General features: G+C 32.7%; 1 protein-coding gene across 1 annotated transcript in view; it reads left to right on the plus strand.

The window, feature by feature from the left end:
- The window catches only part of LOC124368162 (myelin transcription factor 1-like protein), a 571,113-nt gene that overhangs the window by 533,052 nt on the left and 12,717 nt on the right, over window positions 1-25,344 (plus strand). The window contains 6 exon segments of the mRNA XM_046825438.1: window positions 2,163-3,084; window positions 3,313-3,493; window positions 5,811-5,939; window positions 7,012-7,132; window positions 11,447-11,654; window positions 22,887-23,081. Coding sequence (XP_046681394.1) covers window positions 2,163-3,084; window positions 3,313-3,493; window positions 5,811-5,939; window positions 7,012-7,132; window positions 11,447-11,654; window positions 22,887-23,081 — 1,756 coding nt within the window.

Genomic DNA, 25,344 nt, shown 5'->3' on the forward strand with positions numbered 1-25,344 from the left:
ATAATAAATTTGAAATTTATGTTAAACTTTAATGTAGTCCATAACGGCTTTTACCTAAACATCAGAATGCAAATCAACATGGTAAACCAACATTTTTAGTCTTTAGTGTTATCTTTTTTGTAGTATTATATCAGTTTTAAATATATTAAATTGTTCCAAATTTTCTTCAATCATCTCAAGGTAAGTGTAAAATTATTTTTAGAGACCTTTTTATGTAATTTGTTATTGTTATTATATATTAGATTTAATTCACTTATCAAATAAAAAATGTTTCTAAACTTAACTACTCATAAACTTGATTTTTTTTTTATTTTTACATTCAATTGATTCAAAACAAACCTTAAAATAATCTTAAGTCAGAGCATGGTCTCACAGCCTCATTGTGAGGATTGACTTAGTCATGTTGTCTCCTACGCTGTACTTAAAAAAGATATACACATGAGACAATTCTACATATCTTATGTGATTTTGCCTGTAACCTCAGAATTTCAAAAATATTCTACAAAAACGGTTCATGAATTTTTAAAATATTTTGGAGATATATGACAATAACAATTTTACGAACTCGTAAGGTCTTACTTTGGTGGTAATATAACTTAAAAGAATAACGTCTGGAATTCAAGAATGTGAGAGGTAGCAAAATAAGTTCAATAGTATAAATCATCATAATTAATATTACTTATAATTTAGAATTGAAAACATTTGAAAAAATGGTTTAAGAAATTTTAAAATATTCCTGGACAGACATGGTAAAATCAAAGAAAAATAAATATTACATACTTTTTCTAAATCCTACATGGTGTAAAATATTTTGTTTCAAATAACACTGTAGCTTTGAAATCCTAAAGTAGAGTGATGTGCTATACTTAGTGTATTGTTTTTAATTAAAGTTAAATGTATATTGTTTACCATAAAAATTAATTGAGTTTAATAGAAGTTTCAACAGAACAGCTGATTAAAATGTATAACATGATTTATTGTTATAAGAAATCTTAAAAGAATGTGTACAATTAATATAGCCTACTAAGCCTTTTGATATTCATTCAAGTTATGAAATTAGTTGCTTTCTCTAAATTAAATCATCTATTCCCCATACTATTAATAGTTTAAACGATATAATAAGGCATTGTGAACCACTTCATGTCAATGGGCGATTTGGCTTTCTACATGTTGAGCTATACTGATTATCAAAGCCCTCTATGATAAGATAATCTAATCAGTTGGATAAACACAGGTGGTATAGAATCACTATGTTTAGTTGGCTCTTTGCATCAGACTTGTGTAAGCTTTTTACTAATTTTTACTAGTAGCTATTATTTTACGTTTTTCTATTCATGGGGAAATAACTCGACTATTACATAACTAAATTTACCTTTAATATAACAATACGCTTAAATCTAATGTTATTGAACCATGTGTTATAACAGAAAGAGGTGGTTTGTCAAGTGTCAATATTTACCTAACAAATTTATCTTCAAGTCTAGCTATTAGTAGTATTATATAAAATGCTGAAATTCAAAATAAATACAATAGTAAATTGATACAATCGTAAGTAATATTGGTCACTTCTTATTATAATTAGTGTTTCCACCATAAAAAGTAACTAGTGAATAAACTACCATATGTCCTTTGGTGGTAATATTGTATCATGGAAATCCTCTTTCTGAACTATAAAAATCAGTTTAGTAGTTTAGTATTTAGTAGTTTCTTAATTTCAAACATTTATGCTATATTTATTAATTAATTATGAAAGACCAATTAGCATGTTGACTGTAGCCGATGCCCTAGTGCGCTTACTGTCTTGTTAGAATACTGATCATCACTCAAGATAGACCCGCATTGAAGATGTTAACATTGAACAAAACTAAAATAATATATTTAAATGATCAGTAATGTAAATATGTTTAACTCACCTACCACAGTTACCAGCATTTATAAATGTTCTTTGTAATGCGATCGTAGCATTTTATTCCATCAATAAGGATGGATGTGGTTTAATTTTTTGGGCCCCTCAACATAATTCTTAGCTAGAAGATGAATGTTCTAAATCTTATTATTTAGGGGTAACATTTTAGAAATGTTTTGAAAGCAAACAAACAAAGAACGTACTGAAACAAAATGCATTACTAATTGATTAGTTAATTAAGTCTTTTTACTTCCAGTACCAACGAGTTGTACTGCAGAGTTCAAGCCGCAACCGTCTTCGTTCACGATGACCAGCCCCACGCCCCCAGCTGATGTCAAACCTCACTACCCTGTACCATCTTACCCTTCGCACACACCCTCCCCCTACTTCTCAGCTGCCAAGCCTACCATCAAACCGACCAAGATCCTCAAGAAGGAGGAGCCAGAGACCAGTTCGTTCACTGTCGTTCCAAAAACAGAGTCTTCTTCAACCAACAACAACAGTATTTGTTGTAATCTTGTTCCAACAAAAACCGAGATAGTTGTGAAACCAGAAATACCCTCAGTGAACTCCTGCAGATCCAACACGCCCCCACCCCCTCCTCAAGGTTGGGTGAACTCGTACGAGTCCTACATGAATCATGACTCCAATTCTTCTTCAGTCTCCAGCATGGACGCTATGGGTCACCACCATCAGCTACATCCCACAACCCATCTGCCTGTGGTACCTGCTCCTGTCGGTTCCCACCACATGCCTGCTCCTCCGGCTTACCTCACTAAAGGAATTGAAGAATCAAGATCTTCCGTTCAACACCGTTCCCCTTACGAACCCACTTCTATAAACTCTTCCGAAGACGTCTACCATCGGCCTGAAAATTCAGCTCGTTCCTATCCCATTAGTAATAGTTCTAGCATAAACCGTCCTGTACCGTCTTACTCGACTGAAATCACTGCTCACGCCTACGAGGTTGCGAGTCACAGGCCTTATGATCCTGGCAGTACAGCGAACTACGAACGGTACGACACAACACCCCAGCCCTGCCCTCCCACCCCTCGCTATCCTGACTACCAAGAGCACGAGATGAGAGCTTATGACCAACAGCATCACCAGATGTCCACAATCATGAAACCGGAACACCCATCCGAGAGCGAATCTTCCGAGAGCAGTTTATATCCAAGGTATTTTCATTTTTGTCATAAAACCCATCCCTAAAATCACAACTATTGCACTGTTGCAGTTTAAAAAAGCCAGCAAACCAAAAGACGCAAAACAGAAATATTTTCGATAATGTTGAATGCTTCAAGAATCATACATGACCAGTTTTTGTGTTCTAGAACTAATGATAACTGTAGATGAAACCTTTTCTCGGTCCATTTCTAATGTGACTCTAGTGGTAACTGTTTCAGGCCTATGTACCATTATGACCCGGCTACTGGTACGATTCCTGCAGGGTTTTCCTCTGCCGCTATTAACTTGTCCGTTAAGTGTATAGCTGCTGGCCAGATGAAGACAGGAGAGCCCAGATCACCAGGAGGAGCTTCAGTCATGGATTTGTCCACATCTAATGTTACTTCTACCAGCCCTCAGGTACATGAGAAGATAAACTGACAAAACTTCCAATGCAAAATATTGAATAGTAAAATGTTTAACTGTGCTAGTAAGCATAGTACTGTAGCCATTCTGAATATTTGTTACAACCATTTTAAGTATTTACAATTGATTCATTCTTTTAATAACTAAACATGCCAAATTCATATACTTATATTTTGTGTATTTTAATGAGTAGTTCACTCCATAACTATATCACTATGGTTATGTAATAATCACTCTATTGTATTAAAATGTTTTTCTTGCATTAGTTCTAAAAGTTGGTTGGTTTGATCTCTATCACTCAAAAATCTTTGATAGACGTCTCAAACGTAAACATCTAAGCACTTAAACAGCCTAACCTTCAAACATATCTGATACAGACGGAGATATCATACTCTTGTGGAAACATTAGCATTTCCAGATGGATAAAGATTGTCCAGACTTTGAAGAAAAGATAGCAAAGAATATTTGCAAATGATCATATATAGTCAATTAGTCATAATTTTATGTGTAGTATTAAGGAAAAGGACAGAAATTGAAGGAAAAGAGCTATAGAAAAAGTGAGTGATGTAGATTTTCTAAAGTTTAGGTTCATGTTGTTGATTTCTTTGGAGTTGTTTTTTCCTCGACTTCAAAATTTTACTCATCAGGTTAATGATTTAGAAATCATAAATGTTCATCATAGAAGAATGAGGTTTGTCTAAGTAGTTTTTTATTACTCTACCATCAATATGAACAAAACAAACTAGAAGAGAATGGAAGTGAAATGAAATAATGGGGTGGGTTATCATTATTGAACTCTTGAAATTTATCCAGTTTTCATAACTATATTGTATTCGTGGGAAATTTGTCCAGTCCTGCAAACCTCCTAGATATCTGATGATAATCTTCCCCCACTTTTATAAGTAGAACAAGACACTTTAATAACTTCATATGTCTGCCTCAGAAAACCATAGTTGTGAACCATCAGACACAAGAACCAAACTTACCTGGAAGTATTCATTTTGTGATTTTCAGTTTCTTGTCAAGTGTTGGGACATCAAAAGATTGGCTGTATTCTGAAACATGCACAGCTTTAATTAGTAAAAGGTTTTCCCAATGTTTGGATTCTTCCATATTATACAAACATTTCAATATAGGGACTATAAACTGTTAAATTTGGAACAACTCCACTGCCACAGACAAGAAATTGCCAAAGCTAGCTTGTTTGCATCAAGGATACAAAGGAAACAGACACACAAAAGACAAATTATACTTAATGTTCTCTGGAAACTTTAGACCTTTGCCATAGACAAGAGATTGTGACTCTCTTCTTACATCAACTCTCAGAAAGGTAATTCAAATTTTCAAGTGGATTTGAATGATTGCCACTTAATAATGCTAAGTATAATCAATTGATTAAATTTGCCATCAGTATACATAGAACTCCCTTATAAAAAATATGAGACTCTAGACTTCTTAAAGAAATTACAAGTGAGTTTACATAATTTATAAAAAATTGTTGCATGTGTTTCACAAATATTTCTAGAACTTTATTGATAATTTTATTGGTTTTCTAGATATTTTTATTCTTGGTGTTAAATTTTTCAAATTAATAGCTCTAATCAAATTGTATCGCTGTTATTTGAAACTATAACTAGATGACTTTATTGTGATATGTTCACATTATTTTATTTATTTGTGAGTTATATGTTATAAAATCATTCAATGGTGTAACTAGTTCTTGGTTTCTTCTTTTTTTAAGGGAGATAGTTGGAGGGGGGTGATTCTGATTGAAAAGCATACCATACTGAGGGCAAGGGCGTAGCCAGAGGGTCTAAGGGGTCCAGACCCCCAGTTTTCAATTTTTCTATTACTTTTTAGCAAACTATATTGTTTTTATTTAGCAAACTGATTATTGTTTTTAGATAATTCAGTTCAATATACTGACATGTAATTCTGAAAGATCATTCTCAACATTGAAACTGGCCAAGAACTGTTTAAGGAACAAAATGTAGAATGAGTGGTTGACTGCAATTGAAACCTTCTGAAAACATCAATTGTCTTGACCCCTCACAAAACTTTTCCTCGCTGTGTTCTTGACTGAGGTTATGGAATACATCTTTTTCGATAGATAGGCCTAACTCAAAGTTAAAAATTGTACAGCCATATTTCAAAAAAGTTGGATTACTGTTGTTGTTTTTCTAGGGCTTTTGGGGGAGAGTTTCTATCCCGAAATAATTCATTGAGTAGGTACTAAGATGCGAAGATATTTTCAAAAACTATTTATTAGTGAATCTTTTTTGCCTGGTTAAATAATGATTTATGTCTCCAGGGCGGACAATATGGATCGAGCCCCGCTCAATATGGAGGCCAGCGGGGCAGCCCCACCTCAGCCAACAGCCCCCACCCCACAGGCAGCCCCCAGGCTCCGAGCCCTCAACAACAAACCTTGGACTTGAGTGTCACTAGGTGAGTTCATATTCCACAGTACATAATCTTATCATTTAATTACAATCGCATGTTTATGTATTTATTTAGTTTTATGTACGGTAGTGGTGTTCCTTCAGGTTTGTATAAGAACTATGTGTGGTACTTATAAATAAATAGTTATTTATTGTCAACACTATTTATTCAAAGGATTTCAAAAATGTTTGGTGTCTATTTCACAATTTAAATGCTTTACTGTGCATTCAGCTATGATTAAAATTCAACTTAGCAGAATTTTGTTAAATAACTGCTGGACTGCCTTATTTTCGTACCATAATTGAAATGTATTTGATACCATTTGTATTTAATATTATTATTGCTATAATTTTGTTTTGTTCTGCTGATAACTGGATGTGTGAGTATTATTTAATGATAATCTTGGATATATGTATTGTGTTTTTCATGTGTACACAACTAATAGTTTTTATCAGCTGTACAGTATAAATGATGCTTTAAAGTGTTATTCTATCGTTTATTTTGTATGCAATATACTTGTGCATCTTTAGTTCTAGTATTTATAAATGTCGCTTTATGTTTTGTGTCATTATTGTTCAACCAAACCCAATGTAAATGACATGGGAAAAAACAATTTTACTGTTTCCTTCTCAACTTGAAGCATTCAACATTGTTTTACTTTTGTAAGCAAATAGTGAAATATTTCTGTTAAACATTCTTTCATAACTGACTGATTTGCTGGCAGTCGTTTGTAAGATAAATATTCAACTTTCGTAAGAACCGGTTTGATTAAAAACACTACAAACCGATTTGGTAGAGTAGTTTTGAAAACTAAGAGCTTTAATTTATTCTGATTAGATCATAAGGTATAAATTAGTGGTGTAATGAAATACAATGGTTTGGTATCTAAAGACAGATATTACTCCTAAACCAATTTAGAAACTTAAGCATTTTGAGAAAAAGCTAATTAAATAAGGTGCTCAAACTCATCCAGGAATTTCATGAAGAACTCATTACTGGAGTTTGCAGATAATAATTTTCCTACTGACAATGTTTTATCACATTGTTACTTTTAGTTTGCTGAGAACTAGGTGGCATCTGTTTAGGGTTCCTGGACGACCTGTGTTCCCGGAGGTCCTGGAGGGTACAGCCGGGAGTCTACTCCTGACAACGGAGGAGGACACTACCTGGATTCCTACCGGGACGTCAATGGTAAGTCACCATCATATCGATCTCTGATGAAGAAAAAAATCACTCAAAATGAAAATTGCATTTGACTTTGAAGCTGAACCTGATAAAACTGCAAACTGAAAACTGTGAATCACATGGTAAACTTGTAATAATTGTATAAATAAAATTATTGTAATAAAAGTATACAGATCCCTAGTGACCTAGTTTAATCTCATTTCCTTTAAATTTGAAGGTCTCCAAACATTGTTTTATTGGTGATTTCAAAATCATGAATCTTACCAATTTTCAACCCTAAGGCTCCATGACACCGTTTCTGTTGCCTGAATTCATCCTTGAAATTACTAAATCGAGCTAACTAAATGTCAAACAAACCCATTGAAAAATTATCAGAAACATTCCACATGTCTGTCTCTGTGTTTAGTGCAGACACCATGTTGTTCAGGTCATGGTTAGTGGATACAAAACCTGCAAACACAAGTATATCTGTCCAGCTAAGTAACATCTTACACGTCAGTAACTATCTTGAAAACTTTATCTTGGATAGATAAATTCACCCACAATTGGCAGTCACAAATCTTTTGGAAACAGTTTCATTGATGTGGACAAGATTTGTTTACAATATTTCTAAATCTTTCTAAACTTTTCAAAGACATCAACTTTATGTGTGCGCTGCATGAGCCACAAAAAAAAAAAAAATCAGTAAGAGACGTTCAGCATCCTGAAGTCTACCACAAACATTACACTCTTTATCTCATCTCAAAGACAGAGCAGTGTGTTTGTTTGTATATTAAATATTCTGGAAAAAGTAAAAATTATTTGTGGAGTCCTGCATTATTTGTTTATGTGCCGGTTTTCTCTTCTTTTTTTTATTGATTCAGTATGCAGATGACACGACTCTTTGTATTAAATTATCTGCAAAAAAGAGTTTGGAAATCAAATCTTTCATTGCTCTCAGTTCCTGCTTTCAATGATTTCTAAGTTCAATGTCATGCAGTTCTGTCTGAGGCAGCAGAAAAATTAAACTTTGAGGATATCGTACCAAAAGAGTATCTCTATATGTTGTTTTGATCTGAAACCATAATATTCATATAGTGTATTTTAGGGTTACTTCAGATATACATGTCTTGCATAAATTAGCAAAACTTTCCTCTTCACAAGTATTGTAAATGACCTTTTCGGTCTTATCATACTAGATTTATCTTATCAGATAAGACTTTGGAATACAATCTTGAAAGAGAATTTAGACTCAAACAAAATCTTTCTAAAATAAGTTATAACATTATTTTAATGGTTTTAAATTTATGTCATGTTTATTTCAATTCTTATTCAAAGAACCATTCTAGTAAGAAATCCTTGATTCTTTGCAAATGACATTGTTTTTCATTATTTTGTGACAAACAGAAGATGGACATATAATTTTCTAAAATTGGAAAACCTAATGTAATTGGTAATAACCCACAACTTATTTAAACCAATACCGTTCTATCTTAAAAATATTTCATCGTCATGATGAACAGTATTTAAGCACATCAAAGAGGAAGCACTTTTGATGGCGATTCTGTGAATGAAACGTGGAGGCACTAATTGTGTATTCCAATACTTGGTGAACGATTCCCTGATGGCTTCAACCCCACTCAATTCTTGCAATAATTGGAAACGGTTTGTTGTGTACCCCGAGCCAATACACACCCCTTGATCATTTTACAGGGCTGAAAGGTGAATTTACTTGTTTCGTTGATGAAATTCAAACATTTAACGTTTGGTTGTTAATTATTCACGTTAATACTGTCTATTCTTGTAAATGGTTTAAAGCCCATAAACATGTTGTTTTGAGTCATTTTGATATAATACTATTTTTATATCACTTACAATATACGTTATATTGATTCACTGATTTAGTTGTAGAATTTCACAAACACAATTTATTATCTATTTATCACTGTAACATTTTCAAAAAACAAGTAAAGAAATTAAGGAAATATAGAAAATGAATTTTATATTTTTATTTAAAGTATAAATTAAATTATAATCTATTATACAGAGTAATTAGAAAAATGTTAGAAGTTTCTATTTTTTATTGTTATGAGTAAGTAAATTTTGTAGAATCTATAGTAAATCATGAGAATTTTTTTATTTATCATTACTTTGAAATGAAAAGTACTTATTAATAGAAACGCAGGTGTGGTAGGGATCAGCTATTATTATGAGAACGATCGAAAATAGGACACACTGTTTTGGATTCCACTCAAAAACATATATGAAGTGATAAAAAATACAAAAATCTCTTTGAATACTGTTGAAAGTGTCTGTTCATGAAGCAGTCTTACTGGTTTTGTCCATCTAATTTACGGACCACCAGGCAGCTGAACTCGGCTTGGTAAAGATGATGATACAAGGGTGGTCTGAAAAGTTTCCGACCTCATGTGAAGATGGTAGTACTCGTAAATAAAAGCTACTGAATTTTGTTGTTCATCTGTTATCAACAGTTATTCACCAAAGTTTCAGCCTTTTTGGATGTTTAGTGTTTATGTAACAGTCGTTTGAGTGCGTTGATGTAAGTTTTTTTTGTGAAAACAGACATGATTGAGTATCGATCTGTCATTACATATTTATTTTTTTAAGGCAATACGCCTTTGCAAATCAAAGATGAGTTGGATTCTGTGTATGGGGACTCTGCACCATCATTCGCCACAGTGAAATTTTGGGCTGCTGAATTTAAACTTGGCCATAAGGGCTTGGGAGACGATGAACATTTGGGACCAAAAACATGTTCGAATGAACATTTCTAAAGCTCTTTTGGCACAGTTTAGAGGAAATAAATTCGATATTTTTTGCGCTGATTAATTACTGTAGATGAAACTTGGATACACCATTATATATCCGAAACAAAAATACAGTCCACTGTTTTTGGCAAAGGAGGAACCGATTCCAAAGAAAGCAAAAACTGTTTTTTTTTTTGCTAGGAAAGTGATGGCGACTTTTGGAATAGTCATAGAGTTATTTCAATCGATTATCTTCTAAAAGGAAAAACAATTACAGGAACATACTATGCATCATTACTTGACAAGCTGAAGACAGAACTGAAGGAAAAATGGCCACATTTGCAGGAAAAGAAAATCCCGTTTCATCAAGACAACCGTCTCACACCTCAGCAGTTGGCATGGCGAAAATCCACAAATTACGGTTTGAACTGCTTGACCATCTGCTTTAATCACCAGATCTAGCCCCAAGTGATTTTTTTTGGTTCCCTCATCTACAAAGGATAAAGAGGATCAAGCTTTTCGTCAAATGAAGAGGCCTTCATGAACAGTTTTTTTGCAGAGAAAAATGCAGACTACTATTTGCATGGGTTACATAGATGAGAGCATCGCTGGGAGAAGTGAGTAGAGTTACAAGGAGACTATGTTGAAATTTTTACTTTCCAGAAAAAATTACTTGTATCTTTGTTAGGTCGGAAACTTTTCAGACCACCGTTGTAAGTACCGTTATGCAAAGTAATTAGTTTCAGTGGCTCATATATTCTACAAAAAACAGAACAAGTAAAGAATGACTTGTTGTTTCCTTCATTATTGCCAATAATCCATTACATGAAGAAACAAAGCAATAAACAACAGTAGAAACGTCATACCAGTTTAATCATAAACAGATACTATCGTATCATAGTTGCATGAACAAATTTTTTATCTTCATATTACCTCTATTTATTATCTTTGTTCCTGTAACTTAATCCTTTGTATTAATTATTAAAATGGAAACTCAATGCATTTTAACATTGTGTATTTGTTATTATTGTTTGTTATTTAGCCAAGATTTATATGTTTCTATAATTTACTTTATTTTAATTGTAAACCAGTGTATCCACTATTTGTATAACCTCAAATTTACTTGGATGTAAAGTGCTGGTACAATGTAAATGGATGTAACCTGTTTTTAACACTTACAGCACGATAATTAATTGTACACATGAGTACATGTTTATCTCAAACTAAAAATCTAATTAAAGTACCCTGAAACATTTATAAAGAATGCTTTTTTAAATAAAGATAAATTTAATTTATAGATAAGACAGTTAAGGTTGGCTTCAACAAAAGTCCCACCTGCTTCTCAGTTTTGAATAGGAGCATGAAGGAACAAGTGTTTCAGACAATGGAAAATATCTAGATATATTTAATAAAGGGCTTTAACAGCATCTCAGAGAGAGAAATTTAATCCATTTTCTCATTCTCCTTAATAAAATCTACAAAAATAGGATGAGAAGATAGGCTAAATAGGAAAAGATTATTATTTTTACACCTTGATATAATAACTGTACAAAACACCAAACTGTGTTTTCAGGATACACCGGTATGAGCCCACACCCAGGTTATGCCATGAGTGGGGCGGAATACCCTGCCAATAGTTACACACCGTATCCACCCTCCGCCTACTCTTGTGGCTACCCTGCAGGCAGCTACCCTCCCGGCCCAGGCTACTCTCCTGCCACCTGCTACCCCATGGGCCCCCCACAGCATGACAAACTACCTGCCTCCTCCAAAGATGACAGGTATACAATCACCTAATCCAGTGTTTTGTGTTTTACAGCTAGATACATATGTTTTGTGTGGGACATGTAATGCCATTAAAGATGCTAATTAGTTTTAAATATTTTTAAACTTTAATAAGGTTTAAAACTATTTTTATTCACTCATTTATAAAAGATATAATTTCAAACACTGGAGCCATCAGTTCCCAAATAATAGCCCTAGTTTACATTATTTGTCAGAAATCTATTAAAAACTCCCCCAACGAAACCTCTTTTTGTGAGTTTACAATCTAGTTTGTTTTTTATAACTGTATGGTGTCGCTGAAAAAATATTGCTCCTTTAACCGTTGATAAAGGATTATTGATCAGTGGATTATCTGAATCAGGCTGGACCTCTTTAGTCACACTGTATCAATTATTTAGCAGTGTAAAAGTTGTTTTCAAACTCTCTCATAAACCCAAATACTCTGTAATACTTAAATTTACACAACCATAACACACTTTCACCTTCACACCATCGTAGATACAAAAAAAAAACAGTAGCAGTCGTGGGACTGCCGATAGAAGTGAAAACGGAACTATTAAGTTGAGAGTAATTAACAATGCGTTATAGTAGCAGTACATCTGTAATTGTAAATGTGACGCGTTTTTAATTTTCCAATTTTAAAATCCACGAAAAAATATTATCAAATAACTAGAAATCTATTTTACCACGTAGTAAGATAAATCTTATACCGTAATAATACTCATTTCATGATGAAGAGGTTAAATATTAAAAACATAATTAAAATGAATAATGCTAAATTTTAAATACAAATATTCGTACAAATATTAAAAATGTTTAAAAATATATTCGTTGTTTTCATTATTCATTTATCTGTATAAAAATATGTTGTAATTGCTCAATATTAATAGTTAGTTAAACATAGAATACAAGTGAGTAAACACCGAGTGAACAACAGTGAGTTGAACACCGTTGTAAATAATACAGTTATTGCTACGGATAAAGTATATAATTGCAATAACAATTAAACCCACAATATTTTTAAAACTAATAAATTAGTTAAATTAACTTGGTTCTTTCGTAAAGGTATTTTTATTGCACAATAAACTAATTTATTGAGTTAATACGGTATCAGTGAGCCAATGAGTGAGCCATCTTGAATGCGCCAACTACAGTTCCGGCAGAAACGTTCACTCATCACTTCATACGCTACTACAGGCTAAACTAAACTTCCAATAAAAAAATGATAAATTACAAAAAAATATTCATCTATTTTAACACAACTTTCTCGCTGACAAATTTTGTCTGACCAAAAAATAAAAAAATCCTCGCTTACTACTTTTTTCTTGTCATTGTAAACGCTATGTAAAATGTAAACAATAATCAAAATTATTTCGAAATTTTTTTAATATTTAAAAATGTAACCAATAGATTGCCAATATTAAGAGCTTTAATTTGACGCATCTTACAGAATTGTACGACATTGGCTTCACTTTTAAATCGCGAGAGGAAGCCGTAAAGGTCACTGATTTTCGCAGTCTGTTTTCATACTCCGCCGGGACAGTTTTAACACAGCGAGACTGACTTTTTCATGCAGGTTAGTAGTCCGCGGCCAAGTCTACGGTTAAAAAACACAGCGAGACTGACTTTTTCATGCAGGTTAGTATCATTAGCATGTCGGTGACGCGAACCGAGGATTTTACCCTCTACCAAAACGCTCAACGCGCCTAAAGAAGTTTTCACTTCAAATACTGGAGCCTATATTAAATCTTTACTTAGGTGCTCATTGTGAACCTAATTTCCTACGTTTTCAATCCAATTCATAAACTTTCGTAAACATAAGCTCAATCATAGACTAGGTTACAGTAGCAAATGTATGTATTTTATAAAATATTTCTTAAAATAATACTAGATATAGGTCATATCATGACATTCAGTCACTGGCTTGACTGAATATTGCATGTGCTTGCAAATATTTACAATAACTGGAGAAAAGAGGAACATATTAAAAAGGAACTGTACTTATGAAATAGCCTGTGAATTCAAGCAGAGCTTTTTATTTTTCCAAAACACAGATTGAGCTCCTTGTATAATTAGCAAGATTGATAAGAATTTCCTTTGTTAAACTCTGTTTAAAGACTGTTACTGTTGGTGAGCATGGTCAGTATAGTTTCATCGATATTACGTAGTAAAATGTAAAAAGTTAAAGAATGTATTATTCCACCAAGCGAGGGCTATAAAGCCGTCTTCAGGATAGTGCCATAGTCAGACTGGTTTTCTTAGGTCTTGAGAGAGGTTCGCATGATCTACATAAAAAAATTATAGAGATATTTTACTTTCAGAAGGTCTAAATTAACAAAATCGTCTTTTATTGGATCAAGTTCTCTCGATTTAAGTATTATTATTGTTATTTTACATATAATACGGTAATGGTATAATGTCAGATTGCTCGTTTAACAGTCTTTGCCTTTTTTCTGGCTTTTTTGCGCTCGTCAATTGAGTTCGTTTGTCGTCTGTCTGGCTGGGGAGGTTAATTTTTGTTAAATACTTGTTTGATAGTTTGTTAAACTTTGTATGAGTTTATAAATTGATTTACCAACACTTTATTAGTTGGAGAAGTGTTTTAACACTATCAAGATAAATGAAATATTATTAAATCTCTATTTGAATATAAATTCTTTTTTATATAATGATTGAATACTTGCCTAAGGTTGTATTACTTTTAGCCTATTAGGTTTACTAAGTCTTATTACTTTTCCAAGTATAACAATTTAAATTTAAATATGTTCTACAATTCTCCAATTAAGCAAAATTCTTAAAACTAGCATAATTTACATGTAAAAAGAGTTTCAAAGAGAAAAACTTAACGGATGATATATAAAATCAGCAGTATACCTATCTTATCAATTAATGATTTCGTTTTAATGAAGTTTATCAGCAACAACTGTACATTTAGTGAATTGGAAACTCTTATATAGTCAAAGAAAATGTATGGTACTGTAAACTTTGGTAACCTTAACCTATAAATTGACAGCCTTTTGGCTAGTCTTGGCTAACTAGAAGTTATATCCAATTAGCGAGATGGATGAGTCTTTAACAGATGACAGTGATTCTGAATCTTGTGACATACAGGATTTACTAGAAAATCTTGCACTTGAGCAAAGGTAGGCTAAACTTAATAATTTAATAGTGTAAAACGTAATAATAGGTAGCCTAGTAATAATGTGTCAAGGATTGAGGTTGTTTTAGTTTGCATGTAGGCCTAGAGCTGCAGACGTAAGATAAAACAATATATTTATGGATACAGTAGGCTACAAATGTCTTAAATTGTTCAATTTAATAATTATAGGTCTGATTTATCAATAATTAATTGTTTGAAGCTTAATTATAATGCTTATAGTTTCGTAGGGTTAATAGAGATAGTATAATATTAACCATTGGTCGTGGCTGCAGTATATTAGCCTAAGTGGCCAATATGAAAATTTATTCTGCAATATTTCTGATCTAAACTATCGAACAATACAAAACCAAAATTTTGAACCGAATTACTTTGTTACTGTTTTATTTATCTTAGCATATGATTTCAACTTATTAGTTATATTTATTTTAATGTAAGCAATAAACAGCAAGAAGTAACTAATATTTTGAGACTATGGAAATGGCGATTAATTAGGAAAATATGTGAGATATTTGTCACAAGTGATGAGATTTGTTTAAACATGTGGGTTTGGCTCTTGGTAACCCATGGTGAGAATTCTTCCTCCATTTTACAAAAGCGGTTATTTATTGATATCTAGCTGGGAAAGTTATTAATATTGTAAGGTTTCTTTGATATCTAAGTCTAGGCCATAGTTGGTTTTGTTGCTTTGTAACGTTAGTGTTAAATTTAGTTTTTTTTTTAACTTATAATGTTCATCTAGTTCCTGTATTTTATTAAAACTTATTGTGTACGATTTGTACATATCCAATTGTCCAATAAAAACAACCAAATAACGAGTGTAGGCTGCTTATTAAAGTCTCCCCTTAACAGCCTTAGTTAGCAATCAAAATTTCAACATGTTTTTTAATAATTGAAATGGAAATGTCCTTTAGTAGTTTATTTGTGTACTGTGCTTCTTGTTATCTATGATTTTCAGCATTATCTGCGCCCGATAGCTATCGTGCAGTTGTTTTCACTGCCTAGTAGATAACGATGGAAACCATTAACAGGGTAACCTCCCTTACCTAGCTCTTCTCTTGGTGGTGCCTTTAAAGGACCACATTTGCATTTTAAAACACACATATTCTTTCGTAATAACTTTGACTGTCCATCAACAAGGCATGATTTTTTAAGTAAGTACAATTTTCCTATATAAAAAAAATTAAGTAAACTTTTTGTAACAATTTTATTTTGGTATGAAAGCCCACACTTTTATGTACTTTTCTACATAATTGCCATCAATATTAGGGCACTTATCATATCTAAAAACAACCTTTAGTACATCGTCGTCATAGAAGATTGCCAACAGATTTAACAGCAACTGAACGCAATCTTTTGATGCTATATGTCGTTGGTGTGGTGTTGCCCTTCAAAAACAAATGGTAAAAAATGGGAGCTAAATTAGGGTTGTTTGGGGGATTATAAAGTTGTTCCTTGTAGAATGCTGTCATGAGATCTTGAGTTCATTTTGTCGCATGTAGATGGACATACAGGAAAAACTGTTTCTCGATAAAAATTTTATAGAGAACACTTTTTAAAACTTGAGAAAACTCTTCTGAATTATTTTTCAAATTCAAGTTCTGAATTTTTCTGAGTAGTGTTAGATAGGCTATAATATCTCTATTGAATACAAATATTTTTTTTGTACCAATATTTAAGTCTGATGTGAATACTTTGTGTTAACAAAATGTTTTGGCCATTACCAGACCATAAATCTATGTTCTATCTAATGTTCTATGCGAAATGCTAACTTATTCATATTAACACTACTCGATAGTCCATGTAATCTGAAACAAAACTGAACAAAAAACATTCAACAAAAAACAAGGCTACATAAAAACCAAAGATAATACAGAGCAAAACTTAATAGGATGAAAAATATCAAAACAAGGTTTAGTTATGACTGTGAGTGAACCTCGTATGTGTTGCTGCTGATGTAAGCCGAAGCCGTGCCATATTTGAATATGTAAAATAATAATAATACTAAAATCAAGAGAACTTCATCCAATAAAAGACGATTTTGTTAATAAAATATAAATAATAACCTGAGAATAAAATTTCATATCAGCCAGATACAAGTGCCTCCGGCCATCAGCGCTGCACCTCTAGCAACCTAGATAACAAATGTGAAAATAGTGTGTTTGTTTTCACTTGTGACACAAATAACACGTTCATCGCTATTGTACTTGCAGCCATTACTAAAATACCATACAAATAATTTTAGCCTACTTTGAGTTTATTTTAAACATATTGTTTTTTAATAAATAAAAGAAACTGGCAGTAATTGTATTCAAAGGATTATGTATTTCTGATTGATAATTTGGTTCCCTGATTCGATTTTAGTGGTGGCTGCCTATTGTACTGCACCTTATACATCTAGAGATGCACTTCCCAATACAAGACACAGGGAAGGAGGATGAAGATGACTCAGTTCAACAACACTTTTTAAAATACTCGAATATTTAAACGAAATTTTGATGTAAAAGAAGTAATGTGAGGAAGAGAGATGGAAACTGTATGATAGTAACGTTTTTAGTTCACTGTCACTTCGTGCTTGGAAGTCTATGCTAGTACAGTACTTCTAATTCTGTTACAAAGGGGTTACACTTAACTGAGCTGCATTGCGGGAAATGTGTATATATTACTATGTTGTCTTAAGTTATTAATTGTAGTAGAAAAATTACAAATAAAAATAGAATAGGCCTATTCTATCAACTTAAATATTAAATATTTACATGTAAAGTTCTAAAGGCCCACATAATATTTATTAATCCTATAAATGTAGGCTGCAATATAATAAACGGCCAACAAAACAATCAAATCATCGTTCGTTCTGGTAGTAAAAATTACTGAATAATATCACAAAAATATACTGTTTGGATCACTGATAATCACCACTTCCTGTACATAGAATGTTTTTGTATATTCAGCAAAGTGGAAGACATTTTTAAAGCTCTCCAATTCAATTCAGATGTTTTGAATGCTTGCAGAAGTCTGTGGATCAACATAGTTTGTACTGCATTATAGCTTCTTCCTGTCTTTTTGAAATGCAACATAAATATCAAACCCCAATTGTGATTCTCTAATTTCAGGGCGATAATTGTTTCAGAATTATTACTTTATACATGCTTTTAGAGACAACCAGGTTATATTGAGATCAACCAACTTCGTACTAAGCTCAGATTCTAGCAGTAGACATTAAGTGACCAATAGTCAGAATTCTTTGGTTTTTGAAACTGGTCATGACATGTGCACCATTTCTGTGCTGTATAGTTTCTGTAGGTTGTCTTCATCGTCTAAGGACATGCCTTTAGGGACAATCTGTTTTGTCCTTAGTGATGCCAGTAGAAGAGAAAAATGAATTAGAATTCCTCAGATCAACCCTTAAAATAATTCAAAAATATTTTGACCTCTTCAGAACTGGTAAGAATAACTTTCATCGGATGAGTCTTGCCAATTCTATGAGCTTTGAAATTATCTATGTCATCATTGAAGTTTATTAACGTTGGTTGACCGATTGATGCAGGATTTTAGCCTTAACATCTTTTCTAGCATTCTCAGACAAATTATGTATAATTATATTTCGAGAATGTCTTCTATGTCATCAATGATATCCTCTTGGAACACTGCTTCCAACCGAATTATGTTAGTGGTCTCCATAGTTAAAAACTAAACATTTTGTCTGTTCTAAGCTAAAACTTACATTAATTATATTATATTTTCAAATATTTGAAACGTCCCAATGTGATTTGTATGTTGAGTTTATGTTGTACTAAAATGGTAGAGGGGGCTAAACAGATGTTTTTTCATGTTTAGTTCAATGTTCACTTGATCTGTTCAAACCTGCTTAATATTCTATCTAATACTACTGCAGGAAGGAAACAATAAACTGTACTTAACTAAACTTTACTTAGATATTAAACCAGCAGAAATCAGAGAGTTTATTTTCTTTAAACATAAATCATGCGATCGACAAAGTCATCTTTCACAGTAAGATGAAATACAGATCTTTTACAGTCACTTAGCCTATCATGAAATACATGTTTTCCTAATGTGTTCAATCAGTATAGGAAATAACATAACAGTCAATATTAAAAAATGCATTCCTGATATCTGTTCAAATTAATCACAACATGATTATAAAATACAAAAACTTAAAATGGCAACAAAGACAACAATAATAAAAACAATTTTTTTATATAAAAATATTGATAATAAATTATTGTAAAAAACAATAACCAACAAATAAACAGGTATTACTCAATTTAAAATCTTAAGGTATCACAGGTCAAAAAACTTTTTAAAGAGTAAAAGGCTTTATCTTCAAGCCATTTCTTTGAATATTCCTAATGGTACTTGCTATGCTTCTCGTGGTAATTTATTGAGCATCCTTACTTTCATAATGAAATGACTACTTCTAGTTTTTTCCAGTTTTACTGGTATCATTTCTATCATATGGTTCTTTGTAGTAGTATAGTTCTGTATCTTTTGCCTAATCTTATTTGTTGATAGATGTTCTTTAATATCAACTAAACAGTAATAAATATATAAATAGCAATAGTGTAAGATTTCAATCTTGACAGTCCAAATATCCAGTAGGTCTAGGAGTGTGATTCCTGGTAGATGTTAGATCAATAATATAACCAGGATTTGGAAATTAATAGGTTAACACCAGTTTACAATTTTATTTATTTATTGACTTTAACATCTTCACTGCAAATTTATCCTGAATGAAAGTAACTTACTTAGCTGAAGTCTGACGTAGGAATTCGTCTACTGCAGTCAGTATTGTAAAGAATCCAAACAACATTTTTACTTATATAATTTTCTTGTGATCTATACATGACATTTAAAGCATAAATTATCTAAGGTACTTTTACATTTTCTGACCACATTTTTGTTGTTGTATGTTTTCTAGAATAACAAAAACTTACCTAACTGTAATTAAAGAAACATATATATATTGAATGAGAATAAATATATTCTTTGATTGTTGTGATAGTTTCTATTATTTCAACAGGCAAAGGCGAGTAGGGTGACACACCACACTTTGGTACGGTAGTCAACTTTTGCTCTTGGATAGTATGATTGGCTCTCTGATAAGTTAATTAGAGCACTGTTATGTAGTGATCAGAGATCAATTATATATTTTTTTAAGTGGTGGCAGGAAATGTGTGGCCATTGTATCGTCTAGGCATTTAACACTGTTGTTATGAAAATAATTCCTTTGATTTTATAAACAGCGATTGATTTCTCTTTTCTGTTTTCCTGTTATATTGTAACGCTTTTGGTTGTTGTTCCGTACGTTTCTTCCACGTTAAATTGCTCTGTAACTAAATTGAATATAAAATAATACTTACGATGCAATAAAAATTGTCAAGTATATATTGGCAGCTACATGTATACTGAGGTTTGTGCTTTCTTGCACAGTACGAATATCGGAAGTAGTGTGCGGAGTGGGTCACAAGGCAGGGGTGGGAAGGAGCTGGTTCATTGTCCTACGCAGGGTTGTGACGGTTTGGGTCACCTCTCCGGAAGCTATGGAACGCACAGAAGGCAAGACGCTTGATTAGTCAATGTCTGGTGGCTTACAGTACTACTGTCTGTATCTATCTATCTATCCTATCGCTCTCACTTCATTCTACGGATGTTCCCTCTATGGCACTGCCCCTGACTGTTGTCTTGCATCATGGTGTTAGTGTGTAGGCTGCAGTAGTTCATTGCATTTGAGTATCTAGTTGATCTGTATAGATGTCTGGATTTCCTGTTCCTTCGATTGAGTTTTATTTCTGCAGACAAGAGTTGGGTGTCGTCTGATGCGTACAGTTTCATGATAATGTTCATGTGGCTTGGGAGTTGTATCAAATATTCAGTTGATCCCTTAAAACATCCTTATAAGGTATTTGTCATAAATTATGGAGGCTTATCCCAAAATAAGAAACCCTTTGATTATTTAATGAAAATTTTATTGGTGTGAATAGATTGAATTGTTTATTGAAAGATTTAAGTAGGCCTAATTTATTTGATTGGCTCAAAACTTCAACAATCCAACTGTTTGTGTTAATTGTTTATTTTAGGTTACAATTTGTGGTCCTCCTCCTATGCTCCATTTCTTTTATACATGTGAAATGTTTCCCTGTGAAAACCATAACGAAAACTAAGCCAACATTTTGATATTTTACATTATCTGGAATCAAATCAAAAGTTGTATTATGAACTGGAGGTTTCAACTTCAATTAGTATAGATTTTTGTTAATGAAAATTCTTTAGCTTTCTATTTAAGCTATGAGGAAAACACATGCTAAATTTTAGCTTTCTAAGGTATCAGCAATTTGGAGAATTGTTAGTGAGTGAGTGAGCTTTTTGTAAAAAGAGATATAGAAGGTTATGTTATTCCTTGAAGGAGGTATTATTCCTTGAATGTGAAGGAGTTGTTATGTTATTCCTTTTATGTATGTTTTGCAAGCTATCAAAGTAGGTGAATATATAGATTTTGTTTAAAGTAACAAAAATTATGTAATTGAATGATAGTTGATGTCCAAACTGAGAATATCGTAATAAATTGAACTAGTAATGTGATCTAGAACATTTGCTTATATTGGCTGAAAATCTTTAAGTTATATAAGGCTGCAAATATATACCTAAACAGCAAATATCTAATCAATTGGAAAGAAACAGTTAAAAAAACAATGCATTTTATGACAAAAAAGGGAATTACAGAACATGCATTAATTTCTTGGAGAGATATTTATAACTGTAGCAAACAATAGCAAAAAAAATTGGGAGGGTGAGGAGGTATTCTCATGGAGCCAGTCTTGGATCCCTTCTTGTTTACTGTCTTGACCATTTGGAATTCCAAATTTCTGAGTAGTATATTCTTCACAGAGATAACACTGTCTTAATTGTTCAAAAAGATTCCTTGAATGTATATTTGTGTTAACATATACAAGATTTCACTTTTGGTTTACTGCAGTTCATATAGATAGCTTCAGAAATTAAAATCATTTTTGCATCATTTTAAGTCTAGAAATAAACAACTTCACTCTACTTAACATTGATTTTGACTCAAAATTTACCTAAAGAACCCTAATTTTGTACTTTTCATGTCTTGTTTGTATATATAATTTGAGGAATTTTCTTTTTAACATGTCTTGCTTTACACTAGCTCTCTATTTTAATAAATTATGCGCTCTTTTTTTCTGTTTCCATCCTATTCTTGTTTAGCATTCTTCTCTTGGGTAGAAATCGGTGTTCTAATGGTTTTATGGAACAGTCAAAAGAAGAAAACCATATTAAATGTGTCATTTATGTATTTTACATCTACACGGAAAGTTCTAATAAATTGATTCTACTTGCCAGATACATATACAGTAGTAAAACAACTAATGCGGCTGGACCATTTAAAAATATTGTGACTCCTTAAACATATATCTATAAATCACCTATTCATTATTGAGTATGTGTCTGTAAAATATAATCTAGGTCCAACCACTCCTCCAACATATATGCTTTCACAGAGCTTGGGTTGTTGACATTACCCTGCCTCTATATTCATAAAGTGGTATTATACTGCATCTCATGTTGTACTTTAGTGCAGGGCAGGGAGGTTCACAATTTATGGGACTAGAGGCAGAGATATCTTACGTCTTCAGCAACACAGAACTGTTACTTTTGTGAACCTTCCCAAACAAGTTGGTGTCAAATTAATTAACGGGCTCCCTGAAGAGCTAAAATGCATTAAAAATTTTAATCATTACAAAGCTTAGTTGAAACACCTTTTAGTGTCAAATGCGTTTTACTCTGTCGATGAGTTCCTGACATGCCGCTGGGATAATTATTTTGTAATTTCTGTGCGGGTCTGACGGTCCTAATAGTACTGAATGAGAGAATGAATTATCACTTATGTATGTTTGAATGTATGTGAGAATGCCTTAGCTATGGGAGTTAAAACAAATGATGTTTGCAATACAATGTACATATTGTCAATCTGCAATAAAGATTATTATTATATGAAAAAAGCAGACAAATACAGTGAACTCGTGTATTGCAGCTTATCTGGGTGTCCGAGGGCTGACAGGTCACAGATTCACCCGCACTCGCAGGAGCTCAAGTGTCCTACCCCCGGGTGTGACGGGTCTGGACACGTCACTGGCAACTACTCGTCACACCGTAGTCTCTCCGGCTGTCCTCGCGCCAACAAGCCTAAAAGTAAACCTCGCGATGGCCAGGATTCAGAACCTCTGAGGTGACTTTCATTTTGATCCACACCATTACCGTAAGTTAAATTAGTGACTGTTCTAAAGACCAGAATTCACTTTGAGAGTTATTTGTCCTGTTTATTGCTGCCAGTAGGGTTTTAATTTTCGATTGAAATAATTCAAGCTGAAAGTAGAAGTTCAATATAGGATACAATATGAAATGTTAATGAACCTTTCTTGTATAATTTCCCATAGTTGCAAGCCTGACTTTCACATTGTATACTCCAGTGTAGTATAAATTGAAAATAAACATTGCTGTTCAGTATTTTATCATAACTGGTATTTAAAAAGCCCCTTTAATAATATATACAAATTCTGTTCAATATACATGTGAAGTAATTCAATACAACCACTACCATATAAATGATGACAACTCCCATTGGTTCACATATAACTTAACAGTTCCTGCTACAGTGACTTGGATGACTGATTGTGTCGCTTATATCGCTCAAATTGGTGACAGTTTCCTTTGTTTATGAAGTATACAAAGTTTGCCTGAAAACTAGCTGAGTTCCCCTTTTCTGGCTGATTATTAAATGATCAACCGTCTCAGATCGGTTGTTATACCCTTCCAAGACTACAACCTAGTATTCCTTGTAGTCTGCTTAGTCCTTGAGTTACAACGCTTTATTTCATATGTTATTATGTATGCTAGCACAGCAATTCACAGAGATTCTGATCAAGACTCTTTGGAGTTTGCAAAAACTTGACTATTCTGCTTCAGAAATCACATCTGTGACACATAAAGCTTTCGCATTGGGTGACGTTCAGATAAAATAATGGCTTAGACGATTCATATTTAAGTGGAGAGATACCCGTGAGCCTTTAAAGGCCATAGAAACACAGTTTATTTTCAAGTTTTCATGAAAACTTCACAAACTGCAGAATTTTAGATGCCGTGATCTTCTGAATGCCCTACAGTCTTATCAGCGGTGTATTGTTGATTGTCACACACAACACGTTCAATTTTTGTAAGATTTCTGGCCGTTACGGCCTGCCTGGTTATGGATTTTCTCTACTCATATGCAGCCATCTTTGAATGGACTAAACCACTGTTTTATCTGAGTATCACCCATAAACTCATTACAAAGAACTTTTTTCAATCATAGAGATGATCTCTGAAGCTTAATAGACAGGTTTCTGGCAAAACTTGATGTTAAATCTTTGCCCAAGACATTAAGTCAAAGTGAAATGTACAAGCTGTCACTCACTGACTGGATAGAACATAGTGAATTTCTTATTTATCAAAGAATGGTCTCAGAGAAGTGTCTATTCCAGCCGTTGAAATTCACTAACTGTCTAATTTATTTACATTGACACAGTAAAATGGGCCAAGTTGCCAAGAAAATATATATAAATGTTGCTTTTTTAAATCTACTTCGATCAAAAAGAATGGTTTGTTATGTTATGTTAGTGTTTGTAACTGTAAAGAAACTCTGCGTTCCTTAAACCATCACAGTAAAAATATCATGCACAATGTCAACGGAGCAAACCAATTCAGAGTAACTTAGGTGCAAAACTTCACCTTAGTTGGTTTGATTTTGTCACTACTAATCTATTGTAAAAAATAGATAATAATGTTGTCTTTTCAATCTGTATTACACTACTGAAGAAGTATTATATTTCAGTTTTCTAAATTTTAAATATAAACAAATGTTTGTGACTCTACGGCGAACTTTGGCTGAGTGTCGACAACTTTTTACTGTCAGTACAATTTGGATCATGTTTCGTAAAAATTACCATTATTATTCCAAATCTAAAATATTCCGGGAAAGTTTTCTAATTTTGCTTCCCCATAAAAGCCCTTGTCAGACTTCAAAGAAAAAAAAATAGTAATAATTAGGCAAATTGGTTTTTTTGTTCTTGAGAGTAGCACTTAGGAACACATTTAGAATTTTTATTTTTACTTATAAGATGACACTTTCAATTTATATGTCTTTATGCATTTTTCATTTCCCATGATGAATTTTCAATGTAGGCCTACTTCTCTATCAGTGTTTTTACTGAATGATAATAATTTAGGTAAACCTTGGTCTAATAGAATTTTTTAGAAACACTTGATTGTTATTATTAACTATTACCTTTGATTTCAAATTAGTTACAAAAGAGATTTAACTCGCTAATGCTCTAAGTTGAGGCATGAAAAAAGTGAGTGCTAAGACTGCCCTCTATAAAGTGAGAGGCTCAGGTAGGAAATAATTGGAACAATAACAATCAAAGTTACATGGTACAGCCCCAGCATCTGATTTC

Source organism: Homalodisca vitripennis, chromosome 8, assembly GCF_021130785.1.
Source record: "Homalodisca vitripennis isolate AUS2020 chromosome 8, UT_GWSS_2.1, whole genome shotgun sequence".
Lineage (NCBI taxonomy): Eukaryota > Metazoa > Arthropoda > Insecta > Hemiptera > Cicadellidae > Homalodisca > Homalodisca vitripennis.